The sequence below is a fragment of the Pleurodeles waltl genome, chromosome 11, assembly GCF_031143425.1.
Source record: "Pleurodeles waltl isolate 20211129_DDA chromosome 11, aPleWal1.hap1.20221129, whole genome shotgun sequence".
NCBI classification, from domain to species: Eukaryota; Metazoa; Chordata; class Amphibia; order Caudata; family Salamandridae; genus Pleurodeles; species Pleurodeles waltl.
Genome location: NC_090450.1, coordinates 415509046 through 415533989, shown reverse-complemented (window position 1 = coordinate 415533989; position 24944 = coordinate 415509046). Strand labels below are relative to the sequence as shown.

The 24944-nt window shown below is 43.9% G+C and overlaps 1 protein-coding gene across 2 annotated transcripts in view; it reads left to right on the top strand.

The window, feature by feature from the left end:
• The window catches only part of MYO7B (myosin VIIB), a 1466311-nt gene that overhangs the window by 459303 nt on the left and 982064 nt on the right, over positions 1-24944 (top strand). For both annotated transcript variants that reach the window (XM_069213753.1, XM_069213751.1), the window contains 2 exons: positions 4413-4455; positions 20219-20332. In XM_069213753.1, the coding sequence (XP_069069854.1) occupies positions 4438-4455; positions 20219-20332 (132 nt within the window). In that variant the 5' untranslated portion in view covers positions 4413-4437. The remainder of the gene's footprint in view (positions 1-4412; positions 4456-20218; positions 20333-24944) is intronic.

Here is a 24944-nt window from a genome sequence, read left to right as displayed (position 1 = left end):
CTAACATAAAAGAAAATGACGCTAGTGTAGCAAAGTGCAAGGAGGCCCGTAGATTTCTATGGGTGTATCATTTTAACGCCTGCTGTGAGCTGGCATTAAAAATGATACCGAAAATGGTGCAGTGAAATCTGTTCAATGTCACTGCCCCATTTTTGCGGGCCTCTTAGCAATGGAATGCCCCCTTGCATACATTATGCCCGGCGCAGCCATAATGTGGCACAAGGGGTTATAAAGTGGTGCTTGCATGCATTGTGCCACCTTGTAAATATGGCGCGGGGCAAAGGACACCTTAACACCACCTTAGCATAAAACAAATTACACTCTGGCTACACTAGGGTGGTACAAGGGCCTGTTAAGTATGCCCCCGGCTGTCTGAACTGATGTGCTATTTAGGTTAGTCAGGGAAGACTGTACTGCCCACTGTGTTTTTCAACTACATGCATTTATGTTTGTTAACTTCTCCAGTATGCATTGTTGTTGTAGGGTTTTGAAAAATGAACATATTACTAGAAACAGCTTTTTGGCTTGTAAACACCTTAGTTTAGATTTGCCTAATTTATAACTTGTTGTCAAATGTGTGACCAGGAGTTGTGTTCATACGATATTTTATATGTGGGATTACTTTTTGTTTGCTCAACATCGCACACTTGCAGGAATAAGGGAATGAGGGGTAGTGAAAGTTTTATGCAATATATTTGTGACAAATAATATTAGTTTGGATTGGTAGCTGCCAACTGAAAATGATAGTTAACATATTTGATAAGGGCTAAGCACAATGAAAAAACATAACAGATGACGATAGGAGTGATGTTCGATAAGAAGCGTGGCAGAGGTTGCATGTTTGGTACGACCGAAATGTTTTGTTAATTGTGATAGTCCTTAATATTTTCAGTGGCTTGTGCAATACTGAAGAATTTTCATCTGTTGGCTGTTGCAGTATGTAGAATCCAGCTGGACTCGTTCTAGTGTTTCTGCCAGCCACTCTGCTGAGGGCTGGTCTTACATGTGCAACCCACACCCAACCAACACAGACGTCACCAGTCAGGTGACCCTGCCAATAAAAGGGGCCGGGCGCACGTGCCTGAGGCCAGTTAGTAATACCCTACCACTGTGTCTGCGTCACGTTACTTTCCAGCATGAGGGCTTAGGGCCCCCAACACTACACAGTAGTATTTAACATAGACTTTCCGATAACAAAATGCAAAAACATCAGAAAGCTAGTGTCGTGTTGGGAAGCGGATGACGGAGCCACACACGGGTTAATGTAGAGCCTCTCTTTAATAGCCAGGAGCATAGCGTGTCCACTCTTCTCCACGTCGCATATCCATGGCCTCTAGTCCCTCTTTTGCGATCTCCTCTTCCTTCCTCCAGTTCAACCCACGAGGAGTGACCACTTGGTCTCTGGTCATCCAACAGCGTCCTAGTTACCTGCCATGACCTTTTGTTCTACTTGTTGCGATGCTATACCGTCCTCCTTCCCCACTTGAATGACTGCTTCCAAACCTTCCATGTCCACTTTGTCATTCTGACCAGTGCCTTACAATTCCTCCATAAGTCTCACTCGTTTCCTGGGAATGTGCTGTGAAAGTCTGAGCTGGACGTGGTCGGCAACGGTCATATCCATGTGGGGTCTGTCACTCTCTTTACTTTCTTCTGAGGTGTTGCTTTCTACCTGTGAACCTGGCACTGTTTTCATTGAGGTGTGCCCTTTAAAGTGTGATATGTTGCAAATCACTCTCCTATCATCTGTTGTGATTGCGACTATGGTTCCCTTCGTGGCCATTACTTGAAGTGCTTAATTGGCATTGCAGATGTCTGCTTTATTTTGTGTTCTTGTTTCACAGGAATCCAGTCTCACTCTTTAAGATCGGATTTTCCCGCCCTCCGACGTGCATCAGCATATCACTTCATCTTGTCCTTTTGCTGCTTATTTCTTTGTCGTGCAATGCTTCTCGTGCTTTTGCTTGGCTTGATGTCATGAGTGGTTCCTTCCAGGTAGAGATCCTAGTGTGTACCTCCCTCCTGAGCATGATAGTAGCTGGGCACTTTGCAGTAGTGCCATGAGGTGTGTGCCGGTGCGCCCTCAACACCTCATTTAGTGCCAGCTGTACTTCATGTCTGTCATTTTCAGCTTATTGAACGGTTCTTTTTAGTATGGCTATGCATTGCTACACCATCCCATCTATATGTGGCCACAATGGGGTGATCTTGTGATGATTGAAGTTCAGACCTGAGTTACTGCAGGAGGGCAATTGTATTCTGTCCCTGCATGAGACCAGGGTTTGGTTCCCACTGTCATAACATCCAAGGCAGTCTTTCTTTGTTGACTCTGTCTTCATCACCAGAAGTCATGAGGGGAAGTGGATGAAGGAGACACAGATGGTTTAATATTGAATCTCTTTATTTAAGAGCCATCAGCATAGAGTGTCTGCTCTTCACCATGTTGTATATCCATGTTCCCTATTCCTCCTTTTGCAACCTCTTCTTCCATCCCCACCCACAGGGAGTGACCACTTGGTCCCTGATCGTCCAACAGGGTCCTAGTGACCTGCCATGACCATTTTCTCTACTTGTGATACTACAGCAAAGAAATTTGCTGCCTTCTGAACCTTACTTTGAAGTGATCTCATCACAACATACCAGCCACAATTAGCTCCCTATCAAACATCAACCTGACTCCAGAACCTTCAGACTAGAACCCAAAGTAGTCCATTTGAGAGCAGATTTAGGAGCCCCTAGATCCTCCTTACGCAATGTTAGTGTAATTGTTTTACGCTAATGTTGCCCAACGAGGCCAAAATCGTCACGCTAGATTTACAAAGTGGCACAATGCGTGCTCAGAGCAGGTGTTAAAAGGAGGCTTACATTGGTTTCAGTGGGCCTCTGGGTGCTTTGCAGAATTAGAATTCTTTACACTAATCCTGCAAAGCGTCAAACTATTGTCCAAAAATCTGATGCTAGTTCCCTAACTACCGCCATGGTGCGCTGTGTATTAAATGCGGCGCACACATTGGTGGTATTAGGGGGGCGCTAACAAACTCAAGAAAAGTGGTGCTGCACTAGGTGTAGCACCACTTTTCATAAATCTGCCCCTTGGTGCCTTGTTGAGAACTCCATTCAGTCTTTCAGAGTCTTCCTGATTAACCCAGCAACCCAAACAGATAATGTCATCACCAGAAGATCTTTCGGTTTGGTGTAAGATCCGTATTTGTGCAATAGCTAATTTGTTGAATTCTGTCCCACAGAATATTCACCACAAATCTGACTTCTGAAGGTTCTTTTAGAGGGCAACAGCCCATCTAGTCTTCTGCTTATGGGCTGTAGTCCCTCCATCTACAGCAAAACCGCCGAGGATGGAGCACTCGGGGAATAGTTGTTGCTTTTAATATCTACCTCCATTAAATTTCCTTGATATATCTGTCCAGTTAATAACAGAGTGAAAACTGGATGTTTCCTAAGAGCCAAAGGTGCAAGGTTACGTTGGGAGGCAGCCCTCGGTTTAGATAAGCATGGGTTTCAAGGAAGAAATATTAAGGATGAGCCGATGCAGTTCGCTGATAAACACATTAGACATGTTGTTTATGAGAGGCCTCATACATTGATTTGTGAGTATAATATTTGAAGACTTTTAATATTTGTGCGTGATTCATTTCTCATGAAAAGGGACCTAGACATTTGCTTAACCTTAAAAGTATAAATAGAAGAATAGAAGCCTGCTTTGAAATAGTTTTCCTGGTGCATGGAAGTGTAACAGCTCTGCAGGGAGGGCATACAATTTTCTTTTAATACATAGCAGTATATCAGCCCTGCTCGAAAAGCTAATGTTGTCCGTTAAAAGTATAACAACCATGCTGGGTGTTGGTAGTTTATTAAAAGGTATAGCAGTTCTGCCGAGAGATGCAAATACCGTCTGTTAAAACAATAACACTGCTGGCAAGAACTGCAGGCAGTGCAAAATAAAATGCGCCACTGCTGTGTGCCTCTGCACTTGCATTAAAGTAATGCACCCCCTAAATGAGAACATAAGGTACTGTCTGAATGTATAGCCGGCATGCTGAGAAGTGCCAGTAGTGTCATATTATGACTATAATATACAAGCTTAAAAGTGATAGCATTCTTCAAGAGCTATTTGTATCAGTGAAGTAAGCAAGTGAGAAAGTAAGTGTAGCCCGTGTACCAGCCATGTGCAGAAATACCATTACTTCTTACAAGTGCACTGGCTGAAGTTCCTGACCTACATTTCTATCAGGGAACCTCCTGACGTTGAGTTGTCCTATTGCATTTTTCTATTTCCTTTACTAATCTTTCTTCTAGTTTGCGCAAAGCCACATGTCTCTCCTTTCATGAATGCTGATGAGTTATTTGTGTCTACTGTGTTGCCTGACGTTTTATTCTTCTCTTATCATTCACAGGTTCCCAAAGGGGGCATGAGTCAAGATGGTCATTCTCAGAAAGGTATGGAAGGGTATTATATTTATTCCTTCACTCTTCCTTTATAAAATGTCTGTATGCATTTTAACATAAACATATTAGATATTGGTGCCAGACTGGAGCTAAAAAGGGCTATTCTACTAGTTGAATTAAAAATAAGCCCATAATATGATGGCATTGATTAAGGACTGGTTGGAGCACCCCCAGACACTCACTTAAAGTTGTCAAAAAGTTGCTTTGTTGTTGAGGACTAAGACACAACCCAACTACATTACCCCATCCTATAAACAAATCAACCCCACTCCTTTTTCACTGTCACACCCACTCCTAGTCCCCCAGCATTCCTCACCTGAACTTTTATCTTTTCAGAGACCTACCATTCCTTTACTAGGCCAGCTTGTCTTGGGGCCAAACCCTCCCAGCCCATTGTGTCAGTTGGACCTGCAGGTCCTCATTCTGGAAATTCTTGTGTCTTACATTGTCAGTATTGGAGCAAGAGAGTTGTCTCTTCTATATCCTGTATTCCTTTTACGTCTGCTACAGCTGTCACTTATGAAACCAGTTTACATTACATTTCACCTTGCCCTGTCCTGTATAGACACCACACCAACTGGTACCCAGTTTTATTATCTTGAAGTGGGCATGTAGCTTCACACAATAGAGTTAATGATTACCTTTGTGCAAGCTGTTGTTGAAGGCAGGGCTGCCACTACTTTTCTGCCCTACACCAGTGTTCCCGAATGGAGGGGTTTATGCCCTCTGCACCATTGAGGACTCGGTTAAGGACATAAAGCCACTCTATTATGATTGTAAAAAAGTTTTATTGTGGAAGCAGCAAGAACTCTCTATATGGATTTTTCTGACACATTGGCCATATGCACTAGTATGTCTCTGCCATAAAACTAACATATGAATAAACTGTAACTCCCCTCGCCCTCTAAACAAATCAATCCACCTCGTTGGTCCCCATTTGTCAATTTGACCTACCGGTCCTGTATAATCCAGACCTGCCAGTCTCCTGCCCAGTTTCACTTGCCCCTGGTTCAAGGCTGGCTGTCTCTCTATTCCTTTTTACAATGTTTTACCAGCTTCAAATATCACACTCCCTTTGTTCTCCTTTGACAATATTTTGCCACCAGATGGAGTTTCTCCTTTCCCCTTCATACACCTTTCTGGGAGCATCTGAACCCCAAATAGTGGTGTAATGCAAAATGATGGGACCTCCCCAACACAAAATGTGATGAGGGGCCTACTAAGTCTCCCATATCTCACAGATATTCATTGGCTTTGGGCTTAATGGGGTCAACATGCACCTATGGACCTGTGCTGATGAACCACTGTCCGAGCTGTGTGTTGCCTTAGAATCGATGCATATGGATCTATCTACCCGCAAGTTGAGTGCCATTCTTGTCTTCCCGGGAACTTATTTAATGTGTTCATCCTTACACATCAAGCAGGACATTTTCTAGGTCAAATCTTCTCCAATGTTACGTTAGTAATGAATGAACCTATTCAATAAGTCTGGACAGACCACTCTCTGATTAAGTTTGACTGGCCAGTCTTAGAAAATGCACAATCCCCAACAGGGAAAGCCCTATGTGCTTCTAGAGCATTTAATGGATTCCAGGCTGCGGAATTCAGTAGATCCCTGTAAGAGAGCGTTCCCTCTTTTTCGAGCGTAGTGGAAGAAGATGCTTGTCTTCTGAACAACTGGATATGTGACACTACCTATAAGTTTGCACCAGTGACACATCATGCATAGTGCAGAAGTAAGCTGTCCAGCCCCTGACACACAGATAATCTCAGGGAAGGAAAGAAATGATGCAAAACCTTAGAGAACAATGGCGGAGACATTATAACCCCAGTTTGAAGGCTTTATACATGGTAGCTCTAAAAAAATATTATACTGAAGTCCAAATAGCCAAGAAGGCTCACCTGGAAGATAGAATAGAGAGAGCAGGAAATAAATCTAGTGCAATTTTTAAACTTGTTAAAAACGTTATGTCCAAAGAGGCTTGTTCAAGACTTCAACAGCCTTCAGATGAGTGGTGCGAGCAGTTGGCTTCCTATTTCTATTATAAGATATCACTCATCGAAGCCAGCTTTTCCTCCTGCTGTCTGAAGTGGCTTCGATGAATGTGATTCAACCAAACATAGCTACAACAACTATAGCATCCCTCTCTAGTTTCTAAAACATCTAGTCAGAGGAGTCATTAGCAGCGAAATGTAGTCTCAAATGTGGATCTCCTACTGATCCCTGCCCTCCCAACTTTTTAGCACTATGAGCAAGCATTATTAACCCACAGGTTAATAAGTTGGTTAACAAATCACTATCTACAGTAACAGTATCCTGTTCCCGGAAGCAGGCTAAAATCTTGCCCCTGCTCAAAAAACCTTTGGCAGACCAGGGAAAGCAATCCAATTACATACCTATATCGTTACTACCGTCCCTGACTAAAGTGCTGGAAAACAATATAAATCAGCAGCTCTCCCAGTGCTTGGAGGCTAATAACCTGCTCCACCCAAGTGAATCTGGCTTTAGACCAAACCTCAGAATGGAAACAGCACTAGTGGAGGTTGCTGATTACATCAGAGGCACTTTAGATGCTAGTGGGAAGGCAGTGCTGGTTATGGTAAATCCGTCAGGTGCCTTTGAATCGGTCCCCCATGCCAAACTCCTAGCGTGTCTTCAATCGATCAGAACAGTTGGTCAAGCACTGGCTTGCCTCCTTTTTGGAGGGCTGAGGACAAGAGGTATGGATCCCTTAAACTGATATTACTGAGCTGCTGTTCTCCTGTGGCAGGCAAGCCACGTTCCCAGGTGAATCCATCAAATTCTGCCCAGCAGCCATTTTCCACTGATTAGCCTCCCATCAACTTAAATGCAAGGCTGACAAGACTGAAAATACTATTCTTAGGTCTTAATGCCCCAGAGTCAATGCAGACCTTTTGGAGGGTGATGCTCCCCCAAGTGCCCTCAGTGAGGAACAATGAAGAATTTGGGGGTCAAAGTCGATGACTGTCAGTCCTTTTAACCACAGATAAAAATGGTGGTGGATACATGTTTTGGACTGCTCCATATTTTAAGGACGCTGGTTTTCCAGGCACTTATAACCTTGGGCTAGACTATGGAAATGCCCTGTATCTGTGTCTATCTGTGTCTTTCTGCCCACCTTAGTAATAAACTACAGTGGGTTCATAATTCAGAGGCCTGCATTCTCTTGGGCCTTCCTCTGACAATGCACATGGGCTCTTCACTGGCTACCATTAAAGAAGAGAATTTTATTTAAAACACTTGTTCTGGTCTACAAGGAGCTTTTTTGCCGACATAATAAAAAGCAGATGACTAAACACTACAACGCCGATTGAGCGAAAGGTTTGAACCAGATGAACAGTATTTGGTTCTGGTTAAATATATTGCAATATATTTGGATTCCGTGAAATATATTTCCTAAAGACTGCAGACTTCGTGGAAAGTATCTATGCTTACATATTTGGATCGGTGTGGATGTTTTGAGTTGGCATTTATGGAGGTTCGATTGAACAACCTTGGGGAGTATAGTATTTAGTCCTGAAGAAGGTGGTGAAAAAGGTTTTGGAAGCCCACCGAAACACGTTGACGCTTTATTTATACTGGACCCATAGGAGGAGGTTCCTATCGAACAAGTATTTATGACAATTATCGATAGGCCTATATCTACCAGAATTGGGACAGTTTTACTTCAATAGACTATTGTATATGTCTTTTATTGTCTCCCGTCTTATTGAATTTTATTGTGTTTTATTAATGGCTTTGGACTGATGTGTTTGTCTTGTATTGTGTGATTTGGGGTATTTATATGGGACCATATTGAATATATATACCTTTGATTCCTTTGTCTTTAGACTGATCAATAGAGAGATTCATTGATTGCGTGACTGTGGAGTGATTGGTTTGGTTTTCCTGTGGGGGAATTTCATTTTTGCACTACAAGGAACTCCGCCAAGCTCTGCAGGACAAGAGTTAGTTCCTATGTCCCCCCAAGAAATTTGCGATCAGCCAACACCCTTCTGACCAGAATCCCCCGGATTCACTGCACCAGAGTAGGTGGAAAGTATTTCTCCTTTCTGGGGCCTTCTGCATGGAACAAGCTCTCCCTGGAGTTAAGGTCAATTGATAAAGTCTCATTGTTTAAGAAAAAAATGAAAACTTGGCTTTTTAAGCAAGAATAGATGGCTTAGGAGCACTCTGTAATAGTGACCTGTGTGCAGAGCACCAAAACACATTCCTTGGAGTAATTGTGCGCTATACAAGTCGCCATTCATTCATTCATACTATTGTCGACCTTCTGAATGTCTTCCACTGCAATAGAAAGTCAGCATCCAACATCCTGAATACTACCTGCTGATCTTCACTCATTCCGACAAAAATCATCATCCTACAGCCATTCTGTTCAATTAAAGCTAGCATGTGCCATTCTTACTCCATCCATATATAGTGATATGCTGTGAGAATGCTTCACAATTTACAATGGTATAAACTTGAAAACCAGAAACCCACATTCCTATGTCAATTAGAAGTATTGGCTGCCTTGCCAATTGCAATTCCTTTTATTTAGACACTTCTTTGCACGTTTATAAACTTTCCCATACAAGTATTTTTTCTTGTACTCTTCATTAAGTGATCCACAGCAGTTCCACAATGCCAAGACTGGAAAATGTTGTCTATTCTTCACCTTTTCATCTATTAGCAATTGTCCATACTCTCCCTTGCCTGTCTGCTTCCCTGCCTAGTTCTTACTTTGTCTTTAAAGTGGAATCATTGTCCTTCTTACAGGTAACTTGACTATCATCTCCTCTTAAGGTGACTACTTTTACAGCTCTTCCTGACTTACTCTCACCAAAACTCCTCCACTTGACTTCTGACCCTACCCCTCATGTGCCATATATTTGTTCCAAGGATCCCAACATGGTCCTAATACTGCACAAAGTGATCATCTTGCTGACATTTTTGCCTTTCCCTGCAGGGCTTTCCTCTGCAGGTGGTGGTCTGGCCATTTTTACCTCATTTCTGTCCTTGGTTGAACCCCAGGATCCCTATCCCTTGTCAACCACCAATTTCCCCATCTCCAGACAACATCTTGCACATTTCTGCTACTTGTCTCTTGATATTTCCAGCAGTTACTGCCAAAGGAAGACCACCATCTCTTGTTCTTCTCTTGTCCCTTTTTTGCTGTGTCTCACCTCACACTCACTGCCTTGTGCTTACCTTGTAGCTGCAACTCCTCTCTGTGGCACCTTCCTTCTTTAACAGAAAGCCCTTCCTCTCATAAACCCCTTCCATGTCACTGTCAGACTCTGAGGTTGCAACCACTTCCCATTTCCCTCATTATCTCCCCATGCTCTAACCTGAGCCATCCAGCCCCTCAGTTGCATTCTTATCCCACGCGACAGAGCCAGTAGTTAGCATTGTGCCTTCACAGAGTTTCTCATCCATTCCCTTTAGCTTGTTCACCACAGCAATTTCACCACACACTTGGGTGTTTGCCCTAACTGCATCATGAAGATCCCCATTCACATGTTCTTGTACTTTTGTGGACAACAAGCAGTTTTCCTTTGCACCATTCAGCTAGCCAGCTGACATTTCATTATAGTACACTAAACATTTGCATTCCATCCCCACTTCATGCCTCTAGCTGACCACTCTGTGCCACATGCCTCCTTTCTGCTCAGTGGACAGCTATGCGTTGTTGTCTCATGCCCTTCTTATTATACATGCTTACTATGTTGTGGCACACCAATTTAAAAGGGATGGTTCTCGAGACGATGGCTGTTAGACCTGACATCCTAGAGTGGTAGTCTCCCAATCTTTTTGCTTTCACTCTTCCTGTTTTCCTGAATTCCTGCTTGTTGTGTTTAGGACTCTTGAAACCTTACCAGTGCTATCCAGTGCTAACCTGCTTGTGCTCTCTCCTTTAAAAATTGTAAAATAGGCTTACACCCAATTTGTCACTAGTAGGGTAGTACTACAAGTACCCATGGCCTGTAAATTAAATGCTACCAATAGGTCTGCAGCACTTATTGTGCTACCCACTTAAGTAGCCCTTTAAAACACGTCTCAGGCCTGCCATTGCAACCTTTGTGTTTAGTTTAAATCCGCCATTTCAACCTGACAAAATAAATCTGTGTTCGATGGCATCTGTCGCTGTAGATACGCATGTTCTGCAATAGCTCGCCATCTGGTGTTGGGCCGGAGTGTTACAAGTTGTTTTTCTTCGAAGAAGTCTTTCGAGTCACGGGACCGAGTGACTCCTCCTTTTGTCTCCATTGCGCATGGGCGTCGACTCCATCTTCGATTGTTTTTTTTCCGCCATCGGGTTCGGACGTGTTCCTGTCGCTCCGAGTTTCGGAACGGACAAAATAGTTAATTTCGGAAGATTTTCGTCGGTATTGTTGCGTTCGGGATCGGCGTACTTAGATTCAACACCGCATCGAAGATCGAAGAGCTCCGGTGCCCTTCGGGGTAGTTTTTCGATCCTCCGTCGGGGCCTGGTCGGCCCGACCGCGTGCTGAGGAACGCCGATGGAACGGACCCCGTTCCGTTTCTGCCCCAAATGCCACAATAAATACCCCTACACAGACCAACACTTGGTCTGCAACCTGTGCCTGTCACCTGAGCACAGCGAAGACACCTGCGAGGCCTGTCGTGCGTTCCGGTCCCGAAAAACACTCCGAGACCGTCGAGCCAGAAGACTTCAAATGGCGTCCGCACCGACAGCCCGACGGGAGTTCGAGGAACAGGAGGAGGAAGGTACCTTCTCGATCCAAGACTCAGACTCCGAAGGATTCGACGATACACAAACCGTGAGTAAGACGTCGAAAAACACACAGAGAAACATTTACAAGGCCCAGGGGACGCCACTGCCACCAGGCCATGGCTCGACCCATAAATTCGGTGACCGACCGTCGGCACCGAAAAAGGCCAAAACAGTGCCGAGATCGTCCGACTCCGGTCGAGACACCGGCACGCAGCCTTCTCGGGACCGAGAAAGTGCTGGAGACAAGCCTCGACACCGAGATACCGGTGTGGACACGGCTCGACGCCGAGACAGCGGCACCGAAACAGATCGACGCCGAGAGGTTTCGGCCCCGAAAAGGAAAAAAGTCACCTCGGAGCCGAAAAAACACGCAGACAAAGTTTCGACGCCGAAACAAACTGCAAGCGACCCAGCTTCAGGCTCTTATACAGAAGAGCACTCGCTAACCTCCCAAATGCAAAAGCATAGGTTTGAGGAAGAGCTACAAGCAACTGATGTGGACCATACGCAAAAGCGTATCTTCATTCAGCAGGGGACAGGAAAAATAAGCACCCTTCCCCCCATTAGGAGAAAGAGAAGGTTGGAGTTCCAGACGGAACAAGCACCACAACCAAAAGTGGTTAAAAGAATTACACCACCACCCTCTCCTCCGCCCGTGATTAACGTTTCACCAGCACAAACTCCATCTCACTCCCCAGCTCACACCACCATGAGCCAGGGTGACCAAGATCAGGACGCATGGGACCTATACGACGCCCCAGTGTCAGATAACAGCCCGGAGGCCTACCCTACAAAGCCATCTCCACCAGAAGACAGCACCGCGTACTCTCAGGTGGTGGCTAGAGCAGCACAATTTCATAACGTAAGCCTCCACTCAGAACAGGTCGAGGATGATTTCTTGTTCAACACACTCTCCTCCACCCACAGCTCCTACCAAAGCCTGCCTATGCTCCCTGGTATGCTCCGGCACGCAAAAGACATATTTAAGGAGCCGGTCAAAAGTAGGGCAATCACACCACGGGTGGAAAAGAAGTATAAGCCGCCTCCTACGGACCCGGTTTTCATCACTACACAGCTGCCACCAGACTCTGTTGTTGTAGGAGCAGCTAGGAAAAGGGCCAACTCTCACACATCTGGAGATGCACCACCCCCAGATAAAGAAAGCCGCAAGTTCGATGCAGCTGGTAAAAGAGTCGCAGCACAAGCTGCAAACCAGTGGCGCATCGCGAACTCCCAGGCACTACTTGCGCGCTATGACAGAGCCCACTGGGACGAGATGCAACATCTCATTGAACATCTGCCCAAGGACTTCCAAAATAGGGCGAAACAAGTGGTTGAGGAGGGACAGACCATCTCCAACAACCAGATACGTTCCTCCATGGACGCTGCAGATACAGCTGCACGGACAATTAATACATCTGTAACTATCAGACGGCATGCATGGCTCCGAACATCTGGATTTAAACCAGAGATTCAACAAGCAGTTCTCAATATGCCTTTTAATGAAAAAGAACTGTTCGGTCCAGAAGTGGACACAGCGATTGAGAAACTCAAAAAACATACGGACACTGCCAAAGCCATGGGCGCACTCTACTCCCCGCAGAGCAGAGGGAATTACAGCACATTCCGTAAAACGCCCTTTCGAGGGGGGTTTCGGGGTCAAAGCACACAAGCCAGCACCTCACAAGCAACACCGTCCACTTACCAGGGACAGTATAGAGGAGGTTTTCGGGGACAATATAGAGGAGGGCAATTCCCTAGAAATAGAGGGAGATTTCAAAGCCCCAAAACCCCTACTACTAAACAATGACTCACATGTCACTCACCCCCTCCACACAACACCAGTGGGGGGAAGAATAGGTCATTATTACAAAGCATGGGAGGAAATCACTACAGACACTTGGGTTCTAGCAATTATCCAACATGGTTATTGCATAGAATTTCTACAATTCCCTCCAAACATACCACCAAAAGCACAAAATTTAACAACACACCATTCCAATCTCCTGGAGATAGAAGTGCAGGCACTATTGCAAAAGAATGCAATCGAATTAGTGCCAAACACACAAATAAACACAGGAGTTTACTCACTGTACTTTCTGATACCAAAGAAGGACAAAACGCTGAGACCAATCCTAGACCTCAGAGTAGTGAACACTTTCATCAAATCAGACCACTTCCACATGGTCACACTACAAGAAGTATTGCCATTGCTAAAACTACACGACTACATGGCAACTTTAGACCTCAAGGATGCTTATTTCCATATACCAATACACCCATCTCACAGGAAATACCTAAGGTTCGTATTCAAAGGAATACATTACCAATTCAAGGTACTGCCTTTCGGATTAACAACCGCACCAAGAGTCTTTACCAAATGTCTAGCGGTAGTCGCTGCACACATAAGAAGGCAGCAAATACATGTGTTCCCATATTTGGACGACTGGCTAATCAAGGCCCATTCGTTCATACAGTGCTCAAATCACACAAATCAGATCATACAAACCCTCTTCAAACTCGGGTTCACCGTCAATTTCACAAAATCCAAAATTCTGCCACGCAAGGTACAACAATACCTGGGAGCCATAATAGACACATCAAAGGGAGTAGCCACTCCAAGTCCACAAAGAATTCAAAATTTCAACACCATCATACAACGCATGTATCCAACACAAAAGATACAGGCAAAGATGGTATTACAACTCCTAGGCATGATGTCATCATGCATAGCCATTGTCCCAAACGCAAGACTGCACATGAGGCCCTTACAACAATGCCTAGCATCACAGTGGTCTCAAGCACAGGGTCACCTTCTAGATCTGGTGTTAATAGACCGCCAAACTTACCTCTCGCTTCTATGGTGGAACAACATAAATTTAAACAAGGGGCGGCCTTTCCAAGACCCAGTGCCACAATACGTAATAACAACAGATGCTTCCATGACAGGGTGGGGAGCACACCTCAATCAACACAGCATACAAGGACAATGGAACGTACATCAAACAAAACTGCATATCAATCACCTAGAACTGCTAGCAGTTTTTCAAGCACTAAAAGCTTTCCAACCAATAATAGTTCACAAATACATTCTCGTCAAAACAGACAACATGACAACAATGTATTATCTAAACAAGCAGGGAGGGACGCACTCCACGCAGTTAAGCCTGCTAGCACAAAAAATTTGGCATTGGGCAATTCACAACCAAATTCGCCTAATTGCACAGTTTATACCAGGGATACAAAATCAACTCGCAGACAATCTCTCTCGAGATCACCAACAGGTCCACGAATGGGAAATTCACCCCCAAATTCTGAACACTTATTTCAAACTCTGGGGAACACCTCAGATAGACTTGTTTGCGACAAGGGAGAACGCAAAATGCCAAAACTTCGCATCCAGGTACCCACACAAACAATCCCAAGGCAATGCCCTATGGATGAACTGGTCAGGGATATTTGCTTACGCTTTTCCTCCTCTCCCTCTCCTTCCTTACCTGGTAAACAAACTCAGTCAAAGCAAACTCAAACTCATATTGATAGCACCAACTTGGGCAAGGCAACCCTGGTACACAACGCTGCTAGACCTATCAGTGGTACCCTGCATCAAATTGCCCAACAGGCCAGATCTGTTGACACAGCACAACCAAAAGATCAGACACCCAGATCCAGCATCGCTGAATCTAGCAATCTGGCTCCTGAAATCCTAGAATTCGGGCACTTACAACTTACCCAAGAATGTATGGAAGTCATAAAACAAGCAAGAAAGCCATCCACCAGGCACTGCTATGCAAGTAAATGGAAGAGGTTTGTTTGCTACTGCCATATTAATCAAATACAACCATTACACACAACTCCAGAACATGTAGTGGGTTACTTGCTTCACTTACAAAAATCTAACCTGGCTTTCTCTTCCATTAAAATACACCTTGCAGCAATATCTGCATACCTGCAAACTACCTATTCAACTTCCCTATATAAAATACCAGTCATTAAAGCATTCATGGAGGGCCTTAGGAGAATTATACCACCAAGAACACCACCTGTTCCTTCATGGAACCTAAATGTTGTCCTAACTAGACTTATGGGTCCACCTTTTGAACCCATGCACTCCTGCGACATACAGTTCCTAACCTGGAAGGTGGCATTTCTCATCGCCATTACTTCCCTGAGAAGAGTAAGCGAGATTCAGGCGTTTACTATACAGGAACCTTTTATACAACTACACAAAAATAAAGTCGTCCTAAGGACCAATCCTAAATTTTTGCCAAAGGTTATTTCACCGTTCCATCTAAATCAAACAGTGGAACTTCCAGTGTTCTTTCCACAGCCAGATACCGTAGCTGAAAGGGCACTACATACATTAGATGTCAAAAGAGCATTAATGTATTACATTGACAGAACAAAAAACATCAGAAAGACTAAACAACTCTTTATTGCATTTCAAAAACCTCACGCAGGAAACCCAATTTCAAAACAAGGTATAGCCAGATGGATAGTTAAATGCATCCAAATCTGCTACCTTAAAGCTAAACGACAGCTGCCCATTACACCAAGGGCACACTCAACCAGAAAGAAAGGTGCTACCATGGCCTTTCTAGGAAACATCCCAATGCAAGAAATATGTAAGGCAGCCACATGGTCTACGCCTCACACATTCACCAAGCACTACTGTGTAGACGTGTTATCCGCACAACAAGCCACAGTAGGTCAAGCTGTATTAAGGACATTATTTCAGACTACTTCCACTCCTACAGGCTGATCCACCGCTTTTGGGGAAATAACTGCTTACTAGTCTATTGCAGAACATGCGTATCTACAGCGACAGATGCCATCGAACTGAAAATGTCACTTACCCAGTGTACATCTGTTCGTGGCATCAGTCGCAGTAGATTCGCATGTGCCCACCCGCCTCCCCGGGAGCCTGTAGCAGTTTGGAAGTTACCTTCAATTATTTATATATGTATCATCTCAACCTTAAATAGGTGCATACTTAGTCACTCCATTGCATGGGCACTATTACTACAATTCAACTCCTACCTCACCCTCTGCGGGGAAAAACAATCGAAGATGGAGTCGACGCCCATGCGCAATGGAGACAAAAGGAGGAGTCACTCGGTCCCGTGACTCGAAAGACTTCTTCGAAGAAAAACAACTTGTAACACTCCGGCCCAACACCAGATGGCGAGCTATTGCAGAACATGCGAATCTACTGCGACTGATGCCACGAACAGATGTACACTGGGTAAGTGACATTTTCATTACAGGCCTACTCCTTCTTTTTAATATATATAAATTACCCCTGGGGTAGCCTCCAGATAGCTTATAGGGCAGAGTGCATTGCATTTAGAAACTTGCACATGTACCTTTATGATTTACATGTTGTGGTAGTGAAAAACTCTCACATTCATTTTTCACTATTGCAAAGCCTACCTCTCCCACAGGAAAGCACTGGGTTACCTTATTACATTTAATAAGTGATAACTTGTGTTTGGGAGCAGGTAGAAATGTCATGTTTTACCTCTTTAATGGTAAAGTCAGATTTTAAGTCACAGTTCTGATAATGCCACTTTTAGAAAGTTGACATTTTCTTGCCCTAACCATTTTATGCATGCAGCCTCTATTCTGGGTTGCATAAATAAGTGTAATTGGTCTTTGTGTATTCCTCTCTGACAGTATCACAATAGAGGACCTGGGTGTTGACAGGATGGGTCATTCTGACTTGATGAGGGGGCAGAGCTGTCACCTGTCACACTTGCACTTCACAGGTACTTCCTAAGGTCACATTCACAGGAATTCCCACTCGCCTATTTTGCATGCAGATAGATTGGAACAGGGCAGGGAGAAAGGAGATTCCAGTGACATCTGTAGTGTGAAGTCTCCAGAAGTTTTTCACACTTCAAAGTAGGCTCCAAGCATAAGAATGTGACCCTTAGATGCACTGTTGAGTACATGTCTAGACCTGTGGATACTATAGCAGGGCTGTCCTGCTGCCAGAGCAGTGACCTGTTGCCTGTCTTGCTGTCTGAGAAGGAAAACTAGACCTACGCCATTTCTCCCAGGCTACCTGAGTGAGTCCAGGAGCTAGTTAGCTGGCCTCCTGTTCTGACCTACAGAGACATATGAGCCTCCAGAGGTCTCCCTGCAACTGCCCAGGGGACCTGATGCACTGGATATGACTGGACCTACAAATGGACCTGCCTGATTCTTGCTGGCCTCTGTTGGAGTGAGTTCCTGATACCCAAGAGGTACTTACCAGGTCCTGGACAATTGGTGTGAGATCAATTGAGTTCCTCCAAAAAAAAGAATGATAAATCCTGAAGTTTTGGGCTCTTCGCGACCATGAATGGCCCTTTTTGTGCCAAGAACTTGTCACCCGTGCTGACTGCTAATGCGAAGCTCCAGTGAACCTGAGTCTTAGTGCTACAGCGTCTGCCAACCTTGATTGGCAGTGCGAGATCTGCACTTTGCGCTGTCACATCAACAGCTCTCAGTCACTACCAACGCGTAGCTCCAGCAGTGACCTCCAGTACGGGTGACATGATTTTTGTGCTATAGCGATGACCACCTGCGACAACCAGCATGTTCTTCTGCAGTGCTCTCGCTGCTCCTGGCAGCCTCCTCCACTACAAACGGAACTCTTTGCGCTGGAGTTTAGATGGTAACTTTTTCAGCTGGACTAACGTGATCCATGCATCTGGTTCTGACTCAATCACAATCAGTCTGAACTTGGGACTTTCACCTGGCCTCACTCAAACAGATAACCACCAGAAGTGCTTTGTGCTTTTAGGAGTTATATTCACCTTAAATCTTCTAAATTGCATATCTCCGTTTCTACTAATTGGGTTTTTGTTGTTTTGAAATCTGATAGTTTATTCCATTTTACTCTATTTTTCTAAATAAATTGGTGTGGATTTTTTCTTGGGTGATGCTTTCACTTTATTGCTGTTAGAGTACTGGATAAATAGTTTACACATTGCCTCTACGTTAAGCCTGACAGCTTTTGTGCCAAACTACCAGATGTTTAAGCACAAGTTAATTTAATGACTTTGGTGGTTCACAGTGACAAGGATTGTGACGGTTGCTCGAGAAGGACTTACACCCCCATCAACTGACAACCCAATTTTTCAGTATCTCAAAATTGCAATCTTCTTATCTGCTTGGATTGACTGCTCCAGCATCCCTTCTTCCAGCCCTTGCTAAACAAGGTTGTGTATTGGCCAAATCTCCTCTTCCGTACTTACATTGATCTTATTTTCTCCCTATTTGCTCCTAAGTTACATCTTCTCACCTCTACTCATTCACCTCCATTGCCAAAAGGATGGAGGAAGTCTTGTTTCTATTGCTGAAGGATCCCCTGGAAAACACACATTGTTTAGGAGATTTGGAGCCCAAAATGTACAGTAGAGAGAGTACTTTTTTGTTTTGGAAGTATTTCTCTTTTTTTTGGACATATGGGAATGAGGTAGTTTATATATTTGTATTAAAGGAGCAACATTGCTGTAAGCTGGAGAGTGGTTTGTATCAAACAGTCATGTGGCGACTGAGGGAATCACATTCAGTGTGTTAGGCAGCAGTATGTGGAGTCAATAGTGCTAGACTTGTATACTCGGCATATTCACAAACTTCATTTTGTAGTATGTTTAGTAGCACTACAATAGTACTTCTAAAGTTCTGGAAAATGCTATTGGCAAACCTGTGTGCGGAGATTCCACCTTGGCGTCATCTATTTTGTTATTTTCAGAGCTCTCCGCCCAGACTGTGGACTCAGCACACATAAGTATATGTTTTAGCAGTAAATTGTGGGAGGGACAAGGATAAATGTCTGGAAAATGGGGAATACTTACTATTATAGGGGAGGGAGGAGTAAAGAGGGGTTTACAGAAGGCCAAGGAGTGGTTTAGGGAGGGACCCACAAAAGAGTAAACCCATTCCCGAACTGCACTTTTAAAGTTGTTCCAGCCTAAAAGGATCCAAAACAGTCTTAAGTGTACTCAAGCTCAGAGCTGGAGTAAGTCTAGCAACACACATGGTCAATCACTGGAACTGCTACTCCCTCTTTTACAAAATCATGTAGGTAGGAATTTAAAATAAAACCCAATTGGAAATAATGTTATATTCAGTTATATGATTCAAAATAGTTAATAAATAAACACAACCAATTGAATGTTAAATACATTATTTAAAAATAATTCATATTCTTTATGTTATCATGTTTTAGTAACTTTTTTAATTTCAAAATAAATGTAACACTTTTTTTATTTCCGCTGGGAATATTTTTAAACTTGAGAAAAATACATTTCATTTAATAAATATTTAATAATTACCTTGTACATTTAAGTTATGCCATTGATCCTGTAACATTTGTATTATGTTCTACAAACAAAATAATCATAAAAAAATAATATACCTTAATATTTATCATAAAAATATCTTCACTATTTTTTTTTAAAGATAATTGACTTTTTGACGTTTCCCTATGCTTTACCAGAGGGAGAATTCGGTCAACGAGGTAAAGATCTCTATATAGTAAAGGATAGAAAACATTTAAAAAGTTAATTAAACTTGAAAAAAATTACCCTTTTTAGTAGTAGTAAATTACACTCATATGTGGCTCTACCCCCTGTTTCATGAGGTGAAGACATGTAAGCCTACACATTTGACTTTACACTGGTAAATGGTGAATAGCCCAAATTAGTAATTTTATTCACAAATGTAAGAGTAAATTTACATGTGTAGATTGGCCCCAGAGTGAGAAAACTGAGAGAGGAAGGATGTAAGTCATCATAAGGGTGCAATTATTGGGAGCTGCAACAGCGTGTGAAGTGAAGGTGAATCTGATACAGAGTTTAGGGCTACCGAGAGATAAGAGATATGTGACTGAGCTGCAAGTTTGATGGGAGAGCAAGCACTCAAATAGAAAGTTTGAGATGAAACAGATGTTCGAATATTTAATTATCATTTACTAACTCTCCTCACTTCCTACACAGGGTGATCATGTGTGGCTGGATATTTCATCCTCCAGTAAGTACAAGGTTCCCATTGGGGCTGTGGTCAAGGATTCTGAGACTGGGCGGATACTACTGGTGGACGATGAGGGAAAGGTGGGTGCCAGGAAAGAGTTTACTTTGTCATCCCCCATCCATTGTTGTAATAAATAAGAAACATTCTCAATCACACAACTCTCACTTTGTCCACAATTCTATGTGCAGAATTGATGCATGGATGAGGTATGGTATCAACATACTAACTTAGTCCAGCTTTTAAATGTTTGTTAATTTCAACCTCACAGCCAGTGGTGACACTCAACTGTCTGAAAAGGGGCAGCACTGATCACAGAACTGTGCTACACCTGCATGTGTGAGATCAACAAATTTCCGATTATGCAAAGTTATTTGACTTTGCTTCTTGTGTATAATAAGATCATCAGTGCATGAGACTGTCCATTCCTGCTTGTCCCTGCATGTGATTCTGTGTTCCTGCATGTGCCTGCTTTTTTGTTATTGCTTCCATTACATCCCACTGGCACTTCTGAGATTGTGTCTATTCTTTTGTGATCTTGGATGATACTGTTTGAGTAAAAACCAGTGTTTGCTATTCCATGTCTCCTCTCCTGGTACGCGTAATAACTCCTGATCCTGCATGTTTCTATATCTTTATGTTGTTTTTATTTGTACCTGTGTCCAGTGTGTAATTTGTAAAGGAATGAGTGCTGGTGCCCAAAGCAGTGCTCAGAAGCCACGGCCGGTGGTATTAGATGTCCATCCACCAACTACCAATGCTGTGTAGTTCTGAATCCACCTCATGCCTCTTTAATCCACTGTCAGACACTCCCTGCATCTTTATCTCATTCTTGCAGTCTCTACTGCTTCCCTTGGTGACAGTTTTCCTGGCTTTCTCTGACTCCTTTTTTCTACCATTTGTTTTTTTTTTCCCTCACTTGCTCCCCACAGATGCCTGTTGAGGAAAAAAAAGTGCAGGTCCCTAAAAATAAGTGCTGGTGGCTCCCACCGGCAACCACCAGTTCAAATTAAGCACTGCCTGTGTCTGTTCACAATCTGTCTTTCTATTGAATTTTATACTTGTGTCTGCTGTTGCCTGTCTCCTTGTTATTTTGCCTATTCCTGCATGTGTACGCTGGTTCTGATTGTATCTTTGTTTACTTCTGCTGGTTCCTGAATGCATGTAATGTCTTTGTATTCTATTGTGTGTATTTTCAATTGTGCTTGCATATGCTATGCTCTGTACGGTTTATCACTGGTGTTATGGGTATTGATATTTGTGTATTTTTTAACCTGTGGACTCTATTTTATGCCTAGAATATGTCCAGTAAGTCCCTGACCTGGCCCTTTTCCACTGTCATTGTGTAATTAGCCTTGGTTCCTACTGGTATAACCAGAAACTGCTTCCGAACCTGTTAAAACTGTGCTTAACAATCTGTTACAGCCCGGACCTGTGTACATTATATCTGGCAATGCCTTTTTCCATATATGCCTGCTTGCTGATTCACCTTTCTCCACTGAATGGGGAGGGTGAGAACCTGCTTCTTACATACTCTGCAAATTTTTGTGCAAGACCCTAGCATAGCATAGTATCAGTATTATTTTTGCTGGTTTGCTCTCCATTCTGTTTTTGCTTCATGATGGACTATGTTATTCCACAACACTGTGATTTTAATCCAAGGTCATCATGTCACAGACTTTTGTCACAAACTTGCCCAAATACCAATTGCATCTATTTCTGCATCTGGTCATATGTGCTCTTCATGCTACCATAGACACAAGGTCCTTCAGGAGGTGCCTGGTTTCTATGTGGCAAGAGGGTGTACCAGTCCTGTAGAACAGGTTAGATTTAATCACTCAAAAGAATAATGAGATGTGTAACATATTTCTGCCACCAAGGGTGGTCCGGAGCACACTTCCTGACAATGTTTTAGAAATATACCCTATTATAAGAGCATCCCACTCCCATGTGGAGCTCACCCTACTAGCCAAATGCAATGGGTGGAAGTTACTCCAGGAAAGGCAAAAGTGCTGAAACGTAAGGCCATCAATCCCCTAGTTGCAAACAATCTGCTTCAGTCAGTCTAGGCTATCAAAGGCCAAGAAAGGAGTGCCTAGTGGTTGGAAGCCAGAATTCTGCAGAGTCATGCCCTCATAATCTCTAAGACTCTTATAAGCCACCCTGTCAAGTTTCAGTTCTTCGTCTATACATGTAGTTTCCAAGCCACAAACTCATCATGGTACTGAGCCAGTCTCTCCTTCTGAGCATAGTGAGATTTGTGCATAGCATCATGATCCAGCAAATCTCGCTTCATGGGTAAAGACAATTCTTTTGGCTTCAGAAACTTGGATTCTCTTGCAGTCCCATCCTGACATGGCAGGCCCATCACCTGGTTCATTCCTCATCCCCACTATTGAATCCAGTTTCTGCATGGTACATACAGTTGTTAAGTAGGAAGGCTAGTAAGCAGAGACCTTCACCACAAGCAGAAACAAAGACAGTGATTGTGCCTCATTGTTCAGGCACATCACCAGTGCTCTTAAAAGCAAAGGAGACACAAGAAGACACAGAAACGCTGCTTGGAGACACCCACTGCAGCCTCTACCTAAAAGGCTAGTCATCCATTGTAATCTTATTGTGGAGTTGTCCCAGCACTGAACATGCACAAGAACCAAGAATATGTGACCACCACTGTTTTGCCATGCCAGAAGTTGGAAGAGTAGACACTGGGACAGGTTTCCTTGGTACAGCCACAGATTCAGGACTCTCAGATGGCTCCCTCCCTTGGTAGACACACTCTATCTCCTCATGCCTCGGTCTCTTTTCGATTCTCCTACGGCTGCCCCATTCCCTTGCATTGTCACGACTTACGTGCTGCTTTAACATGGAGTCCGCAGAACGAGTGGCGAGGATCTTGTTCCTGAATGTTTGGCCTTGGCCCAGGTAGGGGTGACTCTTTCTGGTAGCCACGGTGCTGTAGACAATGGGTACGCCAAGAGCAGGCAGTGTCCCTCAGAAGTAGTGCCAGAGGGAAAAACCCCTGAAAGGGGAAAAAAACCTCCAAAAAGATAGGTTCCTGCAACAGGAACAACATGAATAGGGAACAACAGGAGAAAAATAAAGGAAAAAAGACTGGCACAGATGAGAACCAGCACAGGCTACAAGGAAGCAGGAGCAAAGACACCATCCAAACAGAAAGTGTTGCAGCGCAAGGAGAGAAAGAATCACATCCCTTAAATACCAACAAACAGGAAGTGACCAACAGGAAGTACAAGGACACCATATTAGATAGGGAAAAACACATAGAACAGAATGGACTAGGAGCCATAGAGAGTAGGGAAACAAGGAATGCTGGGAAGAGAGGGGTAATATGGGAAAGGGTGAAAACATAAAGGAAGGCACAATAAGACAACAGGAAAAAGAAGAAGAAGAAAAGAAGAACAGGTGAGGGGAGGGAGGTCAAACCTGCCTGGGGGTGTGTTGCGCTAAAAAAGAACAAGGCCCAATGCCCAATTTGGGGCCTCGTAAGGTGCAGAGCAGGCTGGGGATGCGGCGCATCTTTAAACCGCGTGTCGCGACCCGAGCCGAACGTACAGCTTGTGCCGCGCGCAGCTGCGTGACATGCATATTGTACTTCTTGGTGGGAAGGACAGACTCATCTATACCATCAGACAATGACATCTAGTGTAGCTCCTGGTGACCCCCATCTCAATCTCAGGTATCCAAAGACCAGCTCCAAGCTTCAGGACCACTGTCTTCATTATAATCAGCAGTAATTTCCGCTGTTGTTTTCCTTGTGCTCACTTCTGAACTCTCTAGGAGGGCTTATGGGTGGGACGATGTTTTTATGGATCCTTCATCCTGGATACTTGCCTGCAGAGCCAATCTGGACATGGTAGCGAAAAACATGCACATTTGTACCCATCACTCAGTCATAGCCAAGACTTTAGCAGTATTGTCCATTGAAACTACAGCACTCCACTGAAAAGTGATGGCACCTGTGCTTTGATGGCACCTTCAGCTCCCTCACAAATGCCTGCCTTAGCCATTTACCAGTAGCTAGTCAAGCAGAAGAGCTGGAGAAAACCACACTCCCAATTTAGAAGACTTAAAGTCTCTGAAAAATACATATCAGGTGCCTAAGAATAGCTCACTGTTTGTCCCCGGGAGCCCTTTAACTCAGTCAGTGGCTTTTCTACATAGTTATGGCATTCACCAACCCTTCAGCGAACAAAAACAACATTACACCCTCGCAAGCCCTCTGTGACACCCTTGCAGACTTTGTTTCACAAAATCAACACCATCTACCAAGATTTCGCACCCCAACCGTCCGCTGAGGATAGCATCAACCACATAACACCGACCAACATACACCTACACCAGCTCATCTCATGGAACATCCTATCCAAGAAGGAAACAGCATCCATCATGAGATCCATCCACTCTGGAGCCCCAGCAAACCCCTGCCCACACCATACATTCAGCTTTGGCAGTCAACCTATCAGCAAAGAATCACCAAGCCATCATCATCCATCTCACTAGACATCTGGAGAACCAAAACCTTCTGGGCCCCTCCCAATCAGGCTTCAGAGCCAACCACAGTACAGAGACAGCCCTAGGAGCAGTTGCAGCCACGGATGACATCAGAATGCTGTTACCACACAGAAACAGCAGCCCTCATACTTCTCAGCCCTTCAGCAGCCTTCAACACTG